Source organism: Oryzias latipes, chromosome 2 (genome assembly GCF_053564925.1).
Source record: "Oryzias latipes strain Hd-rR chromosome 2, Olatipes_Hd-rR_3.1".
In the NCBI taxonomy this organism is placed as follows: Eukaryota; Metazoa; Chordata; class Actinopteri; order Beloniformes; family Adrianichthyidae; genus Oryzias; species Oryzias latipes.
The window spans coordinates 35,698,762-35,716,788 of record NC_136238.1 but is presented as its reverse complement, the minus strand read 5'-3'; the positions used below and the strand labels follow the sequence as shown (position 1 = coordinate 35,716,788).

At 41.3% G+C, this 18,027-nt stretch overlaps 2 protein-coding genes across 5 annotated transcripts in view; both read right to left on the bottom strand.

Moving 5' to 3' along the window:
• The window catches only part of LOC144986992 (uncharacterized), a 56,387-nt gene extending 40,492 nt beyond the window's left edge, over positions 1 to 15,895 (bottom strand). The window contains exon 1 of one of the 4 annotated variants that reach the window (XM_078935771.1): positions 15,242 to 15,895. In XM_078935771.1, the coding sequence (XP_078791897.1) occupies positions 15,242 to 15,386 (145 nt within the window). In that variant the 5' untranslated portion in view covers positions 15,387 to 15,895. The remainder of the gene's footprint in view (positions 1 to 15,241) is intronic. The other 3 variants (XM_078935768.1, XM_078935776.1, XM_078935779.1) reach the window with 3 other exon arrangements.
• Positions 1 to 18,027, bottom strand: part of LOC144987176 (uncharacterized) — a 427,194-nt gene that overhangs the window by 84,886 nt on the left and 324,281 nt on the right. The window lies entirely within an intron of this gene.

Sequence of the window (18,027 nt, the reverse complement as noted above, 5' to 3'; positions counted from 1 at the left end):
GAAAAGTCCTTGAAAAAGTTGTCTACCAACAGCTCACTGACTTTCTCTTATTAAACAATTCGTTTGATGTTTTCCAGTCAGGTTTTAGACCCCATCATAGCACAGAAACTGCTCTTATCAAGGTAACCAATGACATCCGCCTGAACACTGATGATGGAAAAATCTCTGTCTTAATCCTGCTAGACCTGAGCGCTGCCTTTGATACTGTTGATCATGGGATCCTTTTGCACAGACTCCAAGACTGGGTTGGCATCTCTGGATCTGCCCTAAGTTGGCTCAAGTCTTATCTAGAAGACAGGAAATATTTTGTTGAAATTGGGAGTTGTGTCTCAGACTACATGGGCTTGAATTGTGGTGTGCCCCAGGGATCGATCCTGGGACCCCTTCTGTTCAACCTCTACATGCTGCCACTAGGGCAGTTAATACGCAGTAATAACATTTCTTATCACAACTATGCAGATTATACTCAGATCTATGTGTCACTGACAACAGGTGAATATGGGCCAGTGGATTCACTCAACCACTGCCTCCAACAGATCAGCGCGTGGATGCAGAACAACTTTCTCCAGCTAAACTCAGACAAGACCGAAGTTATTGTTTTTGGCCCACAGAAACAAAGAGAAATTGCCAGCAGCTACCTTCATTCTCTGTCTCTTAAACCCTCAAATCAAGTCAGAAATCTAGGGGTAATCATGGACTCTGACCTGAACTTTAACAGCCATATCAAGTCAGTAACATCAGCGGCATTTTACCACCTGAAAAACATTGCCAAAATCAAAAACATAATCTCAAAGCGAGACCTGGAGATACTTATCCATGCATTTGTCTCCAGTAGGTTAGACTACTGTAACGGCCTGCTCACCGGCCTGTCCAAACGAGCTGTAAAACAGCTTCAGTACATCCAGAATGCTGCTGCTCGAGTCCTGACCAAAACCAGGAAGTATGATCACATTAGTCCTGTGCTCAGGTCTTTGCACTGGCTCCCTGTACCTCAAAGAATAGACTTCAAAGCAGCTCTGCTTGTGTACAAGTCTCTCCATGGCCACGCACCAAAGTAAAATCTCTGACATGTTAGTGCCATATGAACCATCTCGTACTCTGAGGACCTCAGGGACCGGCCTCCTGTTGATTCCCAGAGTCAGAACTAAACAAGGGGAATCATCGTTTCAATATTCTGCAGCTAAAATCTGGAACAGCCTCCCTGAAGGCGTAAGACAGGCCTCTTCTGTGTTCATGTTCAAATCTAGACTTAATACATTTCTGTTTAGCCGTGTATATTACTGAAATGTCCTATCTGCACTTTTCTTTCCTTCCGTTCTTTTTAAATGTTTTTTTTCCTTTTCTTTTAAAGTAAATTTTATGTTGATTATTTCTATGATGTATTGTGATTTTAATGCATTTTTCTGTTTTGTGAAGCACCTTGAATTACTTTGTGTACGAATTGTGCTATACAAATAAACTTGCCTTGCCTTGCCTTACCCTGCGACAGACTGGAGACCTGTCCAGGGTGCCCCCTGCATTCGCCCACAAGTGGCCGGGATAGGCTCCGGCAGCCCAGTGACCCCGAAAGGGGAAAACGGAATAGAAAAAGGAATGAATGAATGAATGAATGAATGAATGAATGAATGAATGAATGAATGAATGAATGAATGAATGAATGAATGAATGAATGAATGAATGAATGAATGAATGAATGAATGAATGAATGAATGAAAACAATGCTCAGCATAAATGAATACACCTTACTAAATGTGTCAGAAAACCTTTAACTTCCTTTCAGAATCAACATTTTCTGTGAAATACTAAATTACAAAATACTCCTACAAAGGTGGGTCATTGATTGCAAACAGGATCTCTTAATTTACATACAAAAAATTGATTTCCTAACAAATTAAATCAAACCCATGTTGCAAAAATGAGTACACCTCAGTCATAGTCTTATGACAAAAGACAAACTCAAGACTACAAATTTCTAATTAACAGGCATCCAACCACAGTTGAGTCTGATGACTTATTTAAGAGGTGTCCAGCACACAGGTGACCATAAAAGGGCATTTCTTAAAGAACAGCCCTTCCCATTTCATGCTGTCAGCAATGGCTCCCCATGGAAAAGAAATGTCACCAAATCTGAGAAAGGAAATCCTTTCTTTGCACAAAAAAGGTGAGGGCTACAAAATCAGCAAAGCTTTACATATCAGTCAAATTTACTACTGCAAAAGTGATCCAGAAATTAGAGAAAGATGGAAGTGTCAACATCATACAGAGACGTCCAGGCTGTCCGTGCAAGCCAACATCTCGACAGGAGGGTCTTCTGATGAGAAGGGTTGAAGAAAACCACCATGAAAGTTCACTGCAGCAGTAGAAATCTAAACTGGAGACACTGTTTCCCGTGACGCCATACGGCGCACACTGCAGAGGACATGGCATGCTTGGTTATCGTCCAGGAAGGAAGCCTCTCCTAAAGCCCGTCCACAAAAAAGCATGCCTAGAATTTACTAGGGCTCATCTGAAACAGATGAAGACTACTGAGACTCAATACTCTGGAGTAATGAGACAAAGATCACCATTGTCAAAACCAGTGGTTCTTAACCTGGGTTCGATCGAATCCTAGGGGTTCGGTGAGTTGGTCTCAAGGGTTCAGTGGAGCTCCTGTCACGGAGGCCAAGACACACAGACTCATCATGTCTGTACGCGATGGTATGCCCCGCTTGGCCATCACTGGCTGCAAATGATCACGTGACATTGCTTGGCCAATCAGTGCTGCGAGCACTCATGATTGATCCAACGTGTGAATGTTGTTGTGGTACGTCGTGTAATTACTTTTTTATATATTTTAATCCATACCAATAATGTTGAGCAAAAAAAAGTAAGTGGTTGGACAAATATGTACAATATGGATTCTCATGTATCACGGAACGGGATGGGAGTTAGGGTCCTATCTGTATAGGACAAGCCCTGAGCACCAGAGCGATAGAGGCTCAGATCTACCACACCAGACAAGACCCAAGGTGTAGGCTGTGCAAAGAGGCGCCTGAAACAATCCAGCACATAACTGCAGGATGTAAGATGCTGGCAGGTAAAGCATGCATGGAGCGCCACAATCAAGTGGCTGGAATAATATACAGGAACATGTGTGCAGAATATGGACTGGAAACACCTCCGAAGGTGGTAGAGAATGAGAGGGTAAAAATCCTGTGGGACTTCCAGATCCAGACTGATAGGATGGTAATGGCGAACCAACCAGACATTGTAGTGGTGGATAAAGAACAGAGGAAAGCCGTTGTGGTGGATGTGGCAGTGCCAAACGATGGGAACATCAGGAAGCAGGAACATGAGAAACTGGAGAAATACCAGGGACTCAGAGAAGAACTGGAGAAAGCCTGGAAAGTCAAGGTGACAGTGGTGCCTGTGGTAATTGGAGCACTCGGGGCAGTAACCCCCAAGCTGTAGGGGTGGCTACAACAGATACCTGAAAAGACCTCAGACCTCTCAGTCCAGAAATGCGCAGTGCTAGGAACAGCTAAGATACTGCGCAGGATCCTCAAGCTCCCAGGCCCCTCTGGTAGAGGACCCGAGCTTGGAGGAGAAACCACCCGCAGAGGGTGAGAGGGGCGTTTTAATATATATATATATATATATATATATATATATATATAAAATACTATTAGTAAATGTTTGTTAGTTATGTTTATTATAACATTATTGTTTATGTACTGATGATTAAGAACACAGTAAGATTAGACAAAGATACTATTGTATTAACAGATGAGGTGTTTTATTACAAAGACAGAAAGCAGCAACCATCATATGTCATGCTCTGCTGTAAACCGTGCAATGGGGGGAGCATCATGGCGTTTCAAAGGCGCTGCTGGCTCTGTACGAAGCGCGTGTCTTGGACATAACAGCTTCCTTATGAGCTCGTATTTATCGGGCGAGAACTGCAGAGCTGATAGCAGGAGGAGAAACGCGGGGCGGCTTCAATAAACACTCCGCTTGTGCGAAGCGGCCTTCTGCCGGGAACTTGACGTGCTGCGGGGCAGAGAGCAACTCTCTGATGACAGAGTTTGCGCTCAGTGAATTTAAACAAATGTCTGCAGCGACGTATGCATCAGAGGATGACCGATTGGCCGTTCTGCATGTCAATCAACTCCCGTACTTCTCGGTGAAGATTTTGATTGGCTGTGGATTTTTAAGAAGTACTTTTTTTTTAATCTTCTCGACGTAATGAGCACCCCTGCTGTACGGCATTGCAAAGGTGAGGATTTTAAAGATAAATGCATGGTGCCTACAGTGAAACATGGTGGTGGTAGTCTCCTGATGTGGGGCTGCATGAGTGCTGCTGGTGTGGGGGGGGCTGCATTTCATTGATGGGATCATGAACTCAACAATGTAGTGCTCTACACTGAAGAAGAAGATGCTGCCATTACTTCATTGGTCAATGAACACTTTTCCAACATGACAATGATCCAAAACACACTTCTAAAGGCCCGTACACACCGGGACGAATTTCGCCCGCGATTTTTGCCGCCGTTTAACGCCTCGTAACTATACAAAGGGCACCAATGTGAGTGTGCACACCGACACAAAAAAACGCCACGCATCAAAGCGTCAGTTTTTTAAAAACGCCTCGGGTTTGTTTTTTTGGTTTTACGCGCCGCGTCAAAAACTATTCAACCAATGAGAATGGCGCTTTTGCACACATGTCTAGAGCTTCTGAAGTTACAGTAAAACAGAACTTGGGGGCGCTCAAACACAAAACTGCCTTTCTGAGCACTACCAGCGAAGAAGATAGACACCAAGTAACGTCTACAATGCCGCGAAGAAATAATGACGGACATTCTAAAATATCCCCGAACCAAGCACCAGTTGGAGCAACTGGTGCTTGAAATATTCATTGTACAGTTCCGGGTTACACAGCAGGACGCGTGGCGTGCCTCTCTGCGAATACAACTATCTTCAAATTACTTAAAAAGTTGATTTCCTCCAAAAAAGAGAGCTGACCATGCCCCCGAAGAAAACCCAGGAATACAAAAAGACCTCAAAAAGACTCTTGACATTATTCAAGAAACGCTGAAAAGTTTTATGGAACAAGTGTCCGCTAAGCTAACGGCACTTTGGGAAATGATGGAAGAGTTCCGAAGATTTCAGGCTCAAAACGAGCAGCGAGAAAACCGGGTCGAGATTCTGGAGAAAAGACTGGACGATGTGGAACAGCAAGTAAGGATGAATAATGTCATTCTCACTGGAGTACCAATCATGCCTCGAGCGAAACTGACAGCAGGAGCAAGCACTGCTAATGCTAGCGCTAGCGTAGCTAGCAGTGCTAATACGGAGATCGGTGCAGAGTCGCTGATACGCCAAATGGAAACATTTCTCACATCTAAAGGGATTTCCCTGGATCTCAATACCATCGAGACCTGCCACCTGCTCCCCAGGAGAAAGGAGACGGATAAACCAGCGATCCTCATCAGGTTTGTGAATCACAAACACAAGCTAGCTTTGATGACCCAAAGGAAACACCTGAAAGATTCGGCTGCTTATCTGAACAACCATCTGACCAGAAGGAATGCTGAAATCTCAAAACATGCACGGCTTCTCAGGAAGCGTAAGCAGATTGAGAACACTTGGGTTAAAGGCTGCAGGATTTACGTCACACCGCTCGTTCCAGAGGACCGGTCCAAGGTTCAGGTTGTGAACACCATGAAAGACTTTGAAATGTATTTGATCACGGTCGTCTGAAACAACATGGAGTAATAAACCAAAGAGCCAAATAATTTCAAGAAATATGACACTTGGATTCCTCACTTTCTCTGTATGTCTGACGTCACCTGAATAACAGCAGAGTTCTGACCTGCAGACAACTTGACCTCAACTTTCACCGCAGCTGATATCAGCTGAAGAACGATATGGACCTGAATCTAATGTCTGCAGACATAACATCAAAGAGAACAATTAACTGTTTTAAACCCAGAAGAACAGCTGTTATCAGTAAAAGAAGAAATGCCAACCTCGGACAATCGACAGTTTATGGACCCTTTTTATTTTCCCTTACAATATTACTTTATTATTAAAAAAAAATAAAAAAAATATTTAAAAAGGAAAACAAATGGTTAATCACTTATTGAAAATTGTTAAATTGATTGGCTTTTAATGATATTACTTCACTTGCTCCAAAAATTGATAAATTGATTCAAAAATCTTTCCTAATGTAGCATAATTTTGCACGTTTTTAACTTTTGATACTTGATGAAATTTTGCTATGAAAATTCCTGAAACAATGTTGTGTCTGCTTTACTGATATAGTATTATGTTTTATTCATATGAATGACTTTTATAAGTAACATAATCTGCATATATTTTAGATCTGCATTTGCCATGTTGATTTCTAAAATAGTTATTTGTGACGTAATACTTAAGTAATTCATCTTTGGCATGTGCTTTATCGATATCTTATAATTTTTAATTCTGTCTGATAAAACCTAGGAACCAGATATTGATAAATCATGTAATAAAATGGTTATAGTATAACAGGGTAGGATTATATAAGTTTGCTTCCTTCCACTCACTTTCAAGCAATATTTATTACTATGTCTACTTATCCTAAGTTTGATTAGTTACTGTATGAATGTATAACTGATGATTATATTGCTTTTGTGTATTATTTTATACTTAATTGCTTGAAATAAACCATTTCAAATCAAATCAAAATGTTTTCTTTGTATGATTCTGACAGGCGCATAAATACTTGCTCTCTTCTTCTGAGTGAAAAGCAACTTTAAGAAGCGTAAAGTTGCGCAGCGCCACCTTGTGTACAGGCGTATTTCTGTTTTACATTAAGCGCCATCTAATGTCAGGGAATGAAATTGCATGTTCGCCTGGCTCAAAGTCAACGAAAATCGCCTGGGTGTGAACACAAAAAACGTGGCGAAAAACGCTGGCGAATAACGCCTGGCAAATATTCATCCCGGTGTGTACGGGCCTTAAAGCTACTGCTGTATTTTCTGAGGAAGAACAGGGTGAAGGTGATTGAACGGCCAAGTATGTCTCCTGATCTGAACCCTATCCAACACCTGTGGGGAATTCTGAAGAACATGTTGAGCCTCACTCTCCATCCAGGCTCTAAAATAGGTTTTTCTTGAAGAATGGAAAAAGATAGATGTTGTAATATGTCAGCCTCATTACAAATTACTAGAGGTAGTAGTTTTTGTTTCAGGGTGGATTCAATTTTGCTTACAGGGCTCCAGACTAACTTTTTTCACTAGGAGCACAGTGGCCCCTAACTGAAAATTTTAGGGGCACAACCAGAAAATTTAGGGGCGCATACCAGAAATCAACATTCTAACCAAATCTACTAATTTCCACTGTATTATGAATAAATACTTTAATAATAGATGCAGAAATTACAATGCGCTCTTTGAAATTTAGTGTCACATTTTAATCTGCACTTTTGAAGATGCAACAAGAAGGTAAACTGACAGAAGAAGGTAAACTGTAAAAGAACGGGCGATGTTCAATGGAGATCAGAACAATCGATACAGATACCTGAGATCAGAGAGAGGCTCAAAAACTGATGGAAATTTATATTGGTGACACCAAATAAGTGCAGCCAAGACGCACAATAAGCGTGTTTGAGATCACCCAGGTGGACGCAACGCTGTTCTGATCACCTGGTGTGTGACATATATTTTTGTTTTTGCTCCAACATCACCTGTCAATCATCACAAAAATATCAGGAGAAAGGGGCAGGAGCAGCAAGGCCCCAACCTACCGAACGCAGCTGGAAATTTAGTACTGAACTGACTGAAAGCTGCCTTATGACTACAAAACAATGCATTATGGGACATGTGTCCTGATGGTTTTTGTAGTTAAGTGAGAAATTGAAACAATTTAAAATACCAATTGATTAAAACAGGCTACATCAATTACAAAACATTCAAATAAATATAAAATATATTATAACAAAGATCATACTAAGGGGGAGAGGAATATTAAAACTAAATTGAACAGAACCCAATGATCCAGCCAAGCCACTGGTTCATCTCAAACACGTCTATCGTTGCATTTTCCCCAACGTGTTTTCAGTGTGTCTAAGACTAAATCTTGTCACTCGCACATATTTAAAGTTCAAGCCCCGTTAGCTGTCACGCATGTAGGTGTGGGACATTTATTCTCCTCAGCTGACCCGACTCCCGCAGGAGCGGTGAGCTGCCCTACAGCCGTGCATAAACCGTTTGGTTGGGGGGATGCGACGCTGCGCGCTTAACCGTAACCCCCGTAACCTCCGGGTCTGTGCGACCCAGAGAAAAGTTCAGCACGGACTGCATGCATTTAGAAAATTACGAGTGAATAGATACGTTCTAAAAAGGAAAGTAAGGAACTCCTTCATGTGGTCCGGGGAGGGGGCTGTCAGGTTTCCTGCTTTCAAGCCCGGTCATTGTCACGCCCCCAATAGTCATTTACTCCACTGTGATTGGTTGGTTCGTCAGCTCCGCACACGACAATGTAAAGGTGTCATTCATTCAAACTGGCAGGACGCATTAAAATTAAACTTTCATTTCAAGGTGGGGGCCACAAATAGCCCGCGGGCCGCGAGTCTGAGACCCCTGCTGTAGACTCTGGCACTGGTACACTAGCCGAAGGTCGGAAGAATGAATCAATGGTTCGCTTGCTCATAGCTCAGACGCACATATCAGGTTGTAATGATATTTGTCTCCGTTTCATTCCCACAGATGTTTATGCGCGCTCGATTATCTCTATGCCCCTCCCCCTACACGCATTTTAGCTACTTGCGTGAGTGTGTGCTCTCGTCTCATGAGTATGAGTACGAGTTTGTGTGTGTGTTTGCATGCGTGTGCGCTCGCGTCTCATTGATTATTTCATTGATCATTGACGTGCCGTTTCCACGTTTAATGTATAAAAATACGGAGGGTGGGGGGCAAATTTACTGGTCGCACATGTGCGACTGGATGTAAAATTCAGTCACACACTCTCAAATTTTGGTCGCAAAATGCGACCAAATGGTCGCAGTCTGGAGCCCTGGCTTAAACCAACTGAAGTAAAATGGAAGATTATGCAATCTAAGATAGATCATTAAACTTTATTTCATGTTATAGACTTAAGTAAGTGTTCAATAAAAGTCAAATTTGTGGAAAGTTTGGAAATTGAGTACTTTTTAAAGGGGTTGTTGTACTCATTTATGCTGTACTTTGTTTTTGGGAATTTATTCTTTTGGGAATTTATACAAAACAAATCAGCAATGCCAGAATTTGTCTCCCGACAAGGGAAAAAAATTCTAGAACAACATGGTCCGATATCAAAGTGATCATATTGGCTCAGGTGTAGTCACGCCCCTCTGTCTCCAGCATTGATCAGACTGGTTCTGTAAACCACGCCTTCAGTCCTCTGCATGTCACCATACTAGTCCATAGGGAGGGGAATAGAAGCCACTGGAAGCTTTCCTTGGGGTTCATGTAATTGTGCCAGAAAAATGTACCAATCATTCAGAACTTTGAAACCACACAAAACAGCGACATCTGGTGGTGGTCTGGACGTATATCATCTGCTTCAGCTAAGCTCCTTGTAACACTTCAATGTGGAAATGATGATGAAAAAACATAAAACAAAACAATGTTGTTAATAATGATTAAAAAAAACAACGTAACACAACACAATGAGTTATGTTCTCTGTGAGAAGCTCTTTACACAGCAAAATACACACCACATGAAGAAAATAAACGCAAGGCAAAATAGGAAACAAAAAAAGGAAAACTGGTGTTGAACCCAGAATCTCTCGACACAGAAGCTATGACTTTATCTCTGAGCCATCTCTACAACAACAGTACAGCCTTGCCATTGTTTATTTGTAGAAGTATTTTTTTCATCACTGATAACGTTCATAGTGTATTGTCTTAATTGTAGAAACCGAGTTGAAACGATCCTGAGCAGCAGTACATTTTTTTTATCCAGGAAACATTGTAAAGTGCAGTGAACTGACGCTGATTCCAATACAGGAGAAACAATAGAACTGGTCGGGAAACGTTCGCGATTCATTTGTTTTTTTAAGAGAATAGCGCGCCCAACTGTTCAAACACAAGTGACATCTGAACCGTGGTTCAACCAAACGATGCATTTGGTGCTTCATACATCATCAACCACGTGATCTGCACTAGTTGACACACGCCCCGAAACATTATGCCAAACCACTCTGTTTCATGAAGGTGAAACAAGCGGCGGAGCATCTGTGTCAAACAGGCCATCCCTACTAGTCCATTAAAGGTGTTCAAGAAAATGTCTGTTAGCGCTGTTAATTCTTTGTGTGTGTTTCTCTTTATTGAAGCAATTATTTAACAAACAATCATGGCATTTCTGTCAATGACATCAATATCAATTAGATGAAGGTAGCCAAAAACAAACATGACAACAAATATAAGCAAATTTATAGTTGACCAAAGCTTAAATAGATCAAATAAATTACACGTCTTGTGATTCATAAAATGAGAAGATTTATAGAATAGTTTGAGATGGTTTAGTAATCCATTAATGTGAAGTTTCAGATTTGAAATCACAATCAGTACATTAATCAGAAAGTCCAGATTCTTATTGATTAATATTAATAAAATATTAATGGTATTCAAATTTAAAGGGTTTATGATAATAGTAACATCTGCTTGGAAGAGATTCGGACAGTACAGCACGTTTCTGAGAGATCAAAAAATGCCCAGGTGTCTCAAGAGGAAGATCATGAACACTGTCGTACTGCCATCAATGACGTATGGAGCTGAGACATGGTCACTTACCAACCGCCAAAGAGAGAAACTGGCAGTGACAGGCTGATGATGATGATGATGATAATATTTTGTGTTATCAACCAATTGGGAAAATAAGACTAAAACTCTTTTACATGCAAACATTCAAAGAATAGATGTTCCACATTTTCTACATCATTTCCACAAAATTCACAAAGACCGTTATCCCAATTAAAGTGAATATGTAAAAATGATTGGAAGGGTAAATATCATTCAATATTTTAAAAGGTCACTTCTTTTGCTTTTTGAGGTACAGGATATGTTAGATATAATGTTCATATATTTGTAGTTTCTGTGGTGCTGTAATTCTGCAAAATATATTTTCTTTTTAATTGAGAAGGGTAATATAAACATTTTAAAATCTCTCGTAAAAATGGCTGTTATTTTTTTGTCTCCCAAACAAGAGTGGTCTCATTTCTGAATAATGTTGTTGCATCATTATATGCTGGGCTAGATTTCTAGTGGGAATTGGAATGGATTTAATTATCATATTCTTTCAATGGGCAGACCAAATTATATTTTCCACAGAAAGTGTTGTGATCAAGATAATTACCAAGTTTGTCCATGAAATGAAAATAGCCCAAATTCCTTTATCCAACCAATTGTTTAAAATCAAAGACTTTCGTTTATGTTAGCGCCGTTAATGGATCTTTAAAACATGAATGTTGGTCCTTCCAAAACTGAGATAAAAACAGCACGGACATCAGGGGGGTATTCCAGGAAGCATGTTTAAACTAGCCTGACTTTCACCCTGAACTCTGGCTGAAATCTGCCTGAACTTGCTTACCATGGTCAGAAACGCACGGGAGATTTTCTCCAGGGGCCGAAGGCGGATTCTCCTTCGTGGTTTACCTACCCGTTCCAAACCCTCAGCCTCCAGAGCGAGTTACGAAAGACTCCAAAACAGTTCTTTTGGGGAAACACCTTTTTATTACAGTTCTCTGACACTCTCCCGCTCCGCGCTCACACCCCCTCTCCTCTCCTTACACCAGTGCTTCTCAAATAGTGGGGCGCACCCCCAATGCCAGGTGGGGCGCGCGGTGGTGGCGGTTTTATGCACAGGTAATACGGGCAGTTGTCCGGTGCGCAAATTTAACGTGGGGCGGAGGTGACAGCGGTGCTTGGAAAAAAATCTGGTCCACTATTCGGTTCCTATTATTTGTTCTATCAGAGTTTGTAACAGCCTGAAACCTTTGAATCCCCGTCCCTGCAGCTGCTCCTGTCTGTGTCACACGCAGCTGCGTGGGTAAGAAAGAAAGGGGAGGAGTGTTGTGGGCTCTGTCTGCCAGGTGGAACGGGGCACGCGGAGGAGAGCTGCCTGTTGCGCAACACCAGGATCATCGCTGCCTTTAGATTCTTCAGCTCATGCTAATAATGTCATTCTTTATGAACTGTTGTAGACATTTTAATGACGTCTTTATTTTCCATAAATATTTTCTTTGTCTGCCTGTGGTTTAGTTGGTGTCACACAGACAGAAAGACAGCAGGTAATGCAGGAAAACAATCCATCATTTAGAAAAAACATTAGCACTATGTTTTTATCTATTTCTTCAGACTAAAAACGTAAAATATATTGGTGCTGTTTATGTTTCAAATCAATTTACATTCAGTATTATTTATTGATTTAATTATTTTTATCTGCCTCAAATGGTTCAGTTGGTCAAAATGTTTCTAGTTTAAGTAAGGACTGACAGATTTTTTTTAATTTCAGGCACTTTAAAGTTATTATTTGTCTATAGTGGATTTTCATTGCTTATTTCTTTTGTGAAAAGATAAAATTTTAGGTATACTTACACAATTTTTATAGATACTTACCTAATATATTGTCACCGCGCGGGTTTGTGTGTGGGGGGTGGGGGGTTATGGGGGGGGGGGGGGGGGGGGGGGGGGGGGGGGGGGCGAAACATTTTCTTTTTCTTAGGGGGGGCAAGGCAAAAAATAATTGAGAAGCACTGCCTTACACACAGACACACAGCACGTGCGGTCCCCATCATACATGCCCACACTCTGCAACACAAGCAAAGAAATAAACGGCTTCTAGCCTGTTCCATAGCAATGGTGTCCCGCTTCATTGGTTACCGTTTGCGTCCCGACCGGGACCGGCCCTGAAGACTACGGTCTGAAGCCTGAGGCTGAAAGGTAACACGCTGAGAGCAAAATCAGCGCACAAAAAGCACCTTAATAAGTCATGTGATCTCAGTTGGTGGTCTCCTGAGTTGACGTCACTGAGGTACGACTCGCATTTACTGGGGAATATCCGATTTGTCTGCTTACATGGCACTCACAAATGCACGTATCCAATTCGTTTCCGATTTATTTCCACTTATGAATTAGGCCTGTATCCGATCTGAGGAAAACGGAATCCATGCGCTTTTGTCCTGCTTACACGTTCACCAGTCTTATCCGATCTGTGCCAAATGAGAGGAAAAAAATCGGAATTGGGTCACTTGAACCACGCAGCGTAAAGGCGGCCTTAAATAGGCTGAGGGTAATTAACTCAACTGAAAACAGCTGTGGATCATGAACCTGAAAGTGGAGTGACTGACAAAAAGAAAAGTAAAAACATGACCAACAACAAAGCCACTGAATCCTTACAGTACCCTTCCCCAGAAGGGCAGATCCCAGATGCCCAAACAAACCCAGAGAAGGGGACCAGGGAGGTATTCCAGGAAGCATGTTTAAACTAGCGTGACTTTAAGCCTGAACTCTGGCTGAAATCCGCCTGAACTTGCTTACTCTGGGTATGTCGGTTCCAAAAGACCGGATATGAGTTGGCGTAATTACGCTCGACTTGGTAACCCTGGGTTAATGCACGTGCGCGGCAGGTATATAAAGACATTCTCAAAAGATCGCCGATTTACGGAGTCACCATGGAAACGCGTGGTGAAAAAAAAGAAAACGCTGTACTTCAGTGAGACGAAGTCTGAGATTTTAATGACGGCGTATGAAGATTACACGTCCATCAAAAAGTAATCTGGCTGCATCAGCAAAAGAAAGAGTTTCTGCTTGTAGTAGAAGAACAGACAAAGTAAACGGACGAGTTTCAGATCTTATTTCCATTTTCCTTGTGACGCATATATATAACTCCAATTTTGCCAACTTAAACGAATTACTTCTATTGGTAACAAGTAATTGAGTTAAATTTATTCAACCTCATTTCACATTTATAAAACTCGTTAATTTTTTGTACAACTCATATTTACATATTTATCTAACTAAATGTCATATTATTCCAATTCAATTAATCTTTTTTCCATCTTAATTAATTATGATTCTTGACCTCTCAAATGTCTACGTTTGAGCCGGCAGATATGCTCATTTTTATAAAAATTAGAAGGACGGATAAAAATCGGATGGAGTGCATAATGTCAACAAAGAATTCTCTGTCATTACAATCAAATGTTGCGAAGGGTAGGAGTGCTATATAAACTCATCATCCTCTTCTTTACTCTCACTTATGGTGCAGAGAAATAAGCATAGTAGGACAAAATAACGGGGCAAAACACAGTAAAACAGCTAAAACAGTTAAACAACTAAACACATTTTGTCAAAAACCCACACTTAAACCCAAATCCGTACAGACAGGCAAACGGAATGGTATCCCAAAATCCCTTGCGGTGCCGATCGAACAGCAGCACCAAAGTTACACCAACTTAATTGAATTAATTTGAATGAAAGGAAAACAATTGTCTGAAAACTACGTTTTATTTCAAGGTGACCTAACAAAAAAAATGATTTATCTTAACTGAAGCAAATAATTAAGTTAGATCAAAGTAAAAAAAATTATCTTTCCAACATCCATTTGTGGTCTTATCACCCTCTCATGGTGGAAAAAGTATTATCTGAGCTTCTTCATCCACTAAATCATCTTCAAATGGACACGCCATGCTGCTTCACCTCTCTGTAAACAAACTAAGCTTCAACTAAACCTGCTCCAGACCAGGTTATGTTCAGGGCATGAGTTGCCATGGTAACTTGACCTACCCTGAAACATACCTCCATTTCTGGAACCGAAAGCTGAGGTTATCAACCTCCTTAGCCTCAAACTTACCGTGGGAGCTAGCATAACCTGCTTTCTGGAATACCACCCAGAGCTGCCTGGCGGGAATAACTGCCCACCGATTTCCCATCATGCCTTTGTTTAAGCTTTGTTTATCAACTAACAACTCCAAGCTAATTTAGCTAATTTAACTCAACTGAAAACAGCTGTGGATCATGAACCTGAAAGTGGAGTGACTGACAAAAAGAAAAGTAAAAACATGACCAACAACAAAGCCACTGAATCAAGCTAATTTAGCGGTGAAGCTATGACGGCAGCACCATTGGAGCTATAATCCAGCCACACAGTTTGATTCAGATAGCAGCTCAGACGAGGAAAACAAAGACGTTCATGGATCTATTTGTCTGCAGGTGGAAGCAAGCAGCATTGAACGTACCGACTATGTGCAGCTGAAGCTGCGGGTTCCAGCTGCTATCTATCAGTCTGCGCTGACGACAGAGCTCCTCCTCGTTCTGGACGATGGTTCCTTCAGCAGCAGAAAGTTGTTCTCTGACAGAACCTTCCTGAGGTTCTGAAGACATGGTTCCTGCTCCGATCTTCAGCTCCAACTCCCACAAACACCGCCGTCCTCTTCACTGCAGCTCCGATCGATCATCTGCTAGTCTCACAATCACAGCAATCCACGTTGTCTTTCCGTTCAACACTTCTTCACTCATTTACGACATTTTGGAAAATGCTGAGAGTTCCCACACGAACCACGTATCGTCCTTGGTGTCCAAAAACCTCACAAACGCCCAAACAAAACACCACCGACCTCTCAACACAAGCTAACGCTGCTAGCCTGCTAACAAGCTAACGCTCCTAGCGCCTCGTGCTCTTTACTTCCGGGTCACGTGGAGACATTTGATTGGAAAAAAACGTATGAAGTGCTTCGGTGAACAACAACATGGTGCAAAACGCTTCCAAGATTTTTAAAACCGTTTTAATTCAGTAGATAATAAAATCATAATAGAAAAAAAAAATCATTTTTGGGGAAACTTTATGAGGGCCGTTGTGACGTCATCACACGGGGTCGTTCTCAATCCAATGTTCTGGTTTGACTACAAAACTTATCAGAGGTTGAATTAACCTTAATCACATTTGTTTATTGTATTCCTGAACTAAAGTAATTGATAAAAATGTCTTAAGAGAACAAAATTGAAAAAATAAATTTAACAGCAAAAAACTTTAATAACTTTTTAAAGAGAATAATTACGAGTATAAATAAACATTAAACTGTAGTAAAAAAAAAAAGACAAATAATATTTTAGAAATGCTTTCGGTGAAAAGAAAATACAGGGATTTCCAAGACTTCAGTTAAATTAGATTAACGCATTTATGAGGTATTTAATTGAGATATAAAATAATGAAAGAAAAGTGGAAAAATGAATGAACAAATGAAATATTTTTATCGTCTTCAAAAACTTGTGTAATAAAAAACTGGACTTTTTTTTGTAAATCACAGATTATTTTAGGTTGACACAAAATAAACACTTAAGGATTTTTTCCCTTCTTAATAACTAGTTAAATATAACATGTAGTTTCTATAAAATATTAATTCTTGCTGTTTTTATTTGAACCCTTTCAGCTTTTTCCAGGTCTGAGAGTGTTACAGAAATAAAAAAATCTTTGACAATCCAGTTGATGAGAAGCTGCAGAAAGACTGAAATCCATCAGATTGTAAAAACATAGAGGTGGTCCTTTGATGATGATGATGTGATGAAGATCAGACGCTGATGTCACTGATGTTCTGGCTGTTGATGGGCTGGATGTGGGTCCTGGTGGTGCTGAAGAATGAAAGATCCTTCTACCTGCAGTCATTCCTGAAGGAAGCTGATTGCAGCTGTTCTCTCCTGACAGATGGAATGATGGGAAATGAAGTTCATGTTGAAGTGTGGTCCAAGCAGAACAGAAAGGTCTCACCTCAAAGTCAGGACTTGGATCAGCTGCTGTTCTCTGGGAGCGTGCACGTGCTGCTGCATGTGCTTCTGTCATGGCGTTCTGGATGAGCTGCTGAGGTCTGTTTGCATCAAGACTCTCAGCTGCTTTAGTCCAACTGCTGAGCGATGGAACAATGGAGCCGTTTCTGAAGGAAGAGGATCAAACATGATGCTCTGCATCCGTTTGCTTCAGGAAGTGGAGGTTTTTTAGAGTCTCCAGACTGTTTCTGAACGGCCAAAGAAAAGCAGCTGATGTGGTTCTGTCTCCTACCAGCAGGGAGCGCTCTCAGCCGGACAGAACAGATCCTCAATGCTGCTCTGAGAAGGACTCTTCTGTTCCAGAAGCAGAGACTGTTCACATCCAGGAGAATCTGGACTCCAATGAATCCCAGAGAATCTCCTCTCTGCTGTTTGGACACTTTGACCAGCAGAGGGCAGCAGAACTTTCAGCAACTCTGGATCTGATCCCACAAAAACAATCCATGGATGATCAGATTTCAGAAGATTTGAAGGATCAAAGACAAAGATGTTCTGAAGAGAAGATGTGAGAAGAAAGTCCAGAATGAATCCACTCTGACTTCTCCTCATGTCTCTGAAGCTTGTGTCTTCATGTCTTCACCTCAGAGTTTCTTCTGGATTCCATGTGGATCAATAATATTGATCATGTTCTGTTGTCATTTTCCATCAGAACTTCAGGCTTTTCTCTGCTGATGATCTCTGAGCTGAACTTCTTGGAGGAATTCCTGAATCTGGGATTTGGAGCAAACAGTCAGAACAAAGGAGGTTTCCATTTCTTCTAAGCTCTGCCAGAAGAAAAGAGCTGAAGCTTGAAGCTGAAGCAGCATTTGCTCAGAGAATCTGTCCTCCAGACCAACAAGTCCCACCACAGCCTTGAAGACGTTTCCAGAAGCAGCAGCAGACTGTGTTCCCATGACGATGCTGAAGTCAGCTGCTGCTCTGCAGGAGAAAGTCTGCAGCTCCTCAGTCAGGAAGCTCTTTCAAGCTCGTGCACATCTGTCAGTGCAGCAGCAGGAAGTCTGAGACTTTTCAAAGTAAGAGCCTCATGTTGGCAGAGCTGGGTTGGATTCTTTGATGCTCCAGTGTCTTTTGGATTCAGGATGAGTTCATGCAGATCTAGAAATCCCACCATGATGATCATCCTTGAGGAATTTCAAAATAAAAGACTTACAAACACCACAATCACTGCTGGATGATAAATACATTCACTCTTTATTTTCTGTCA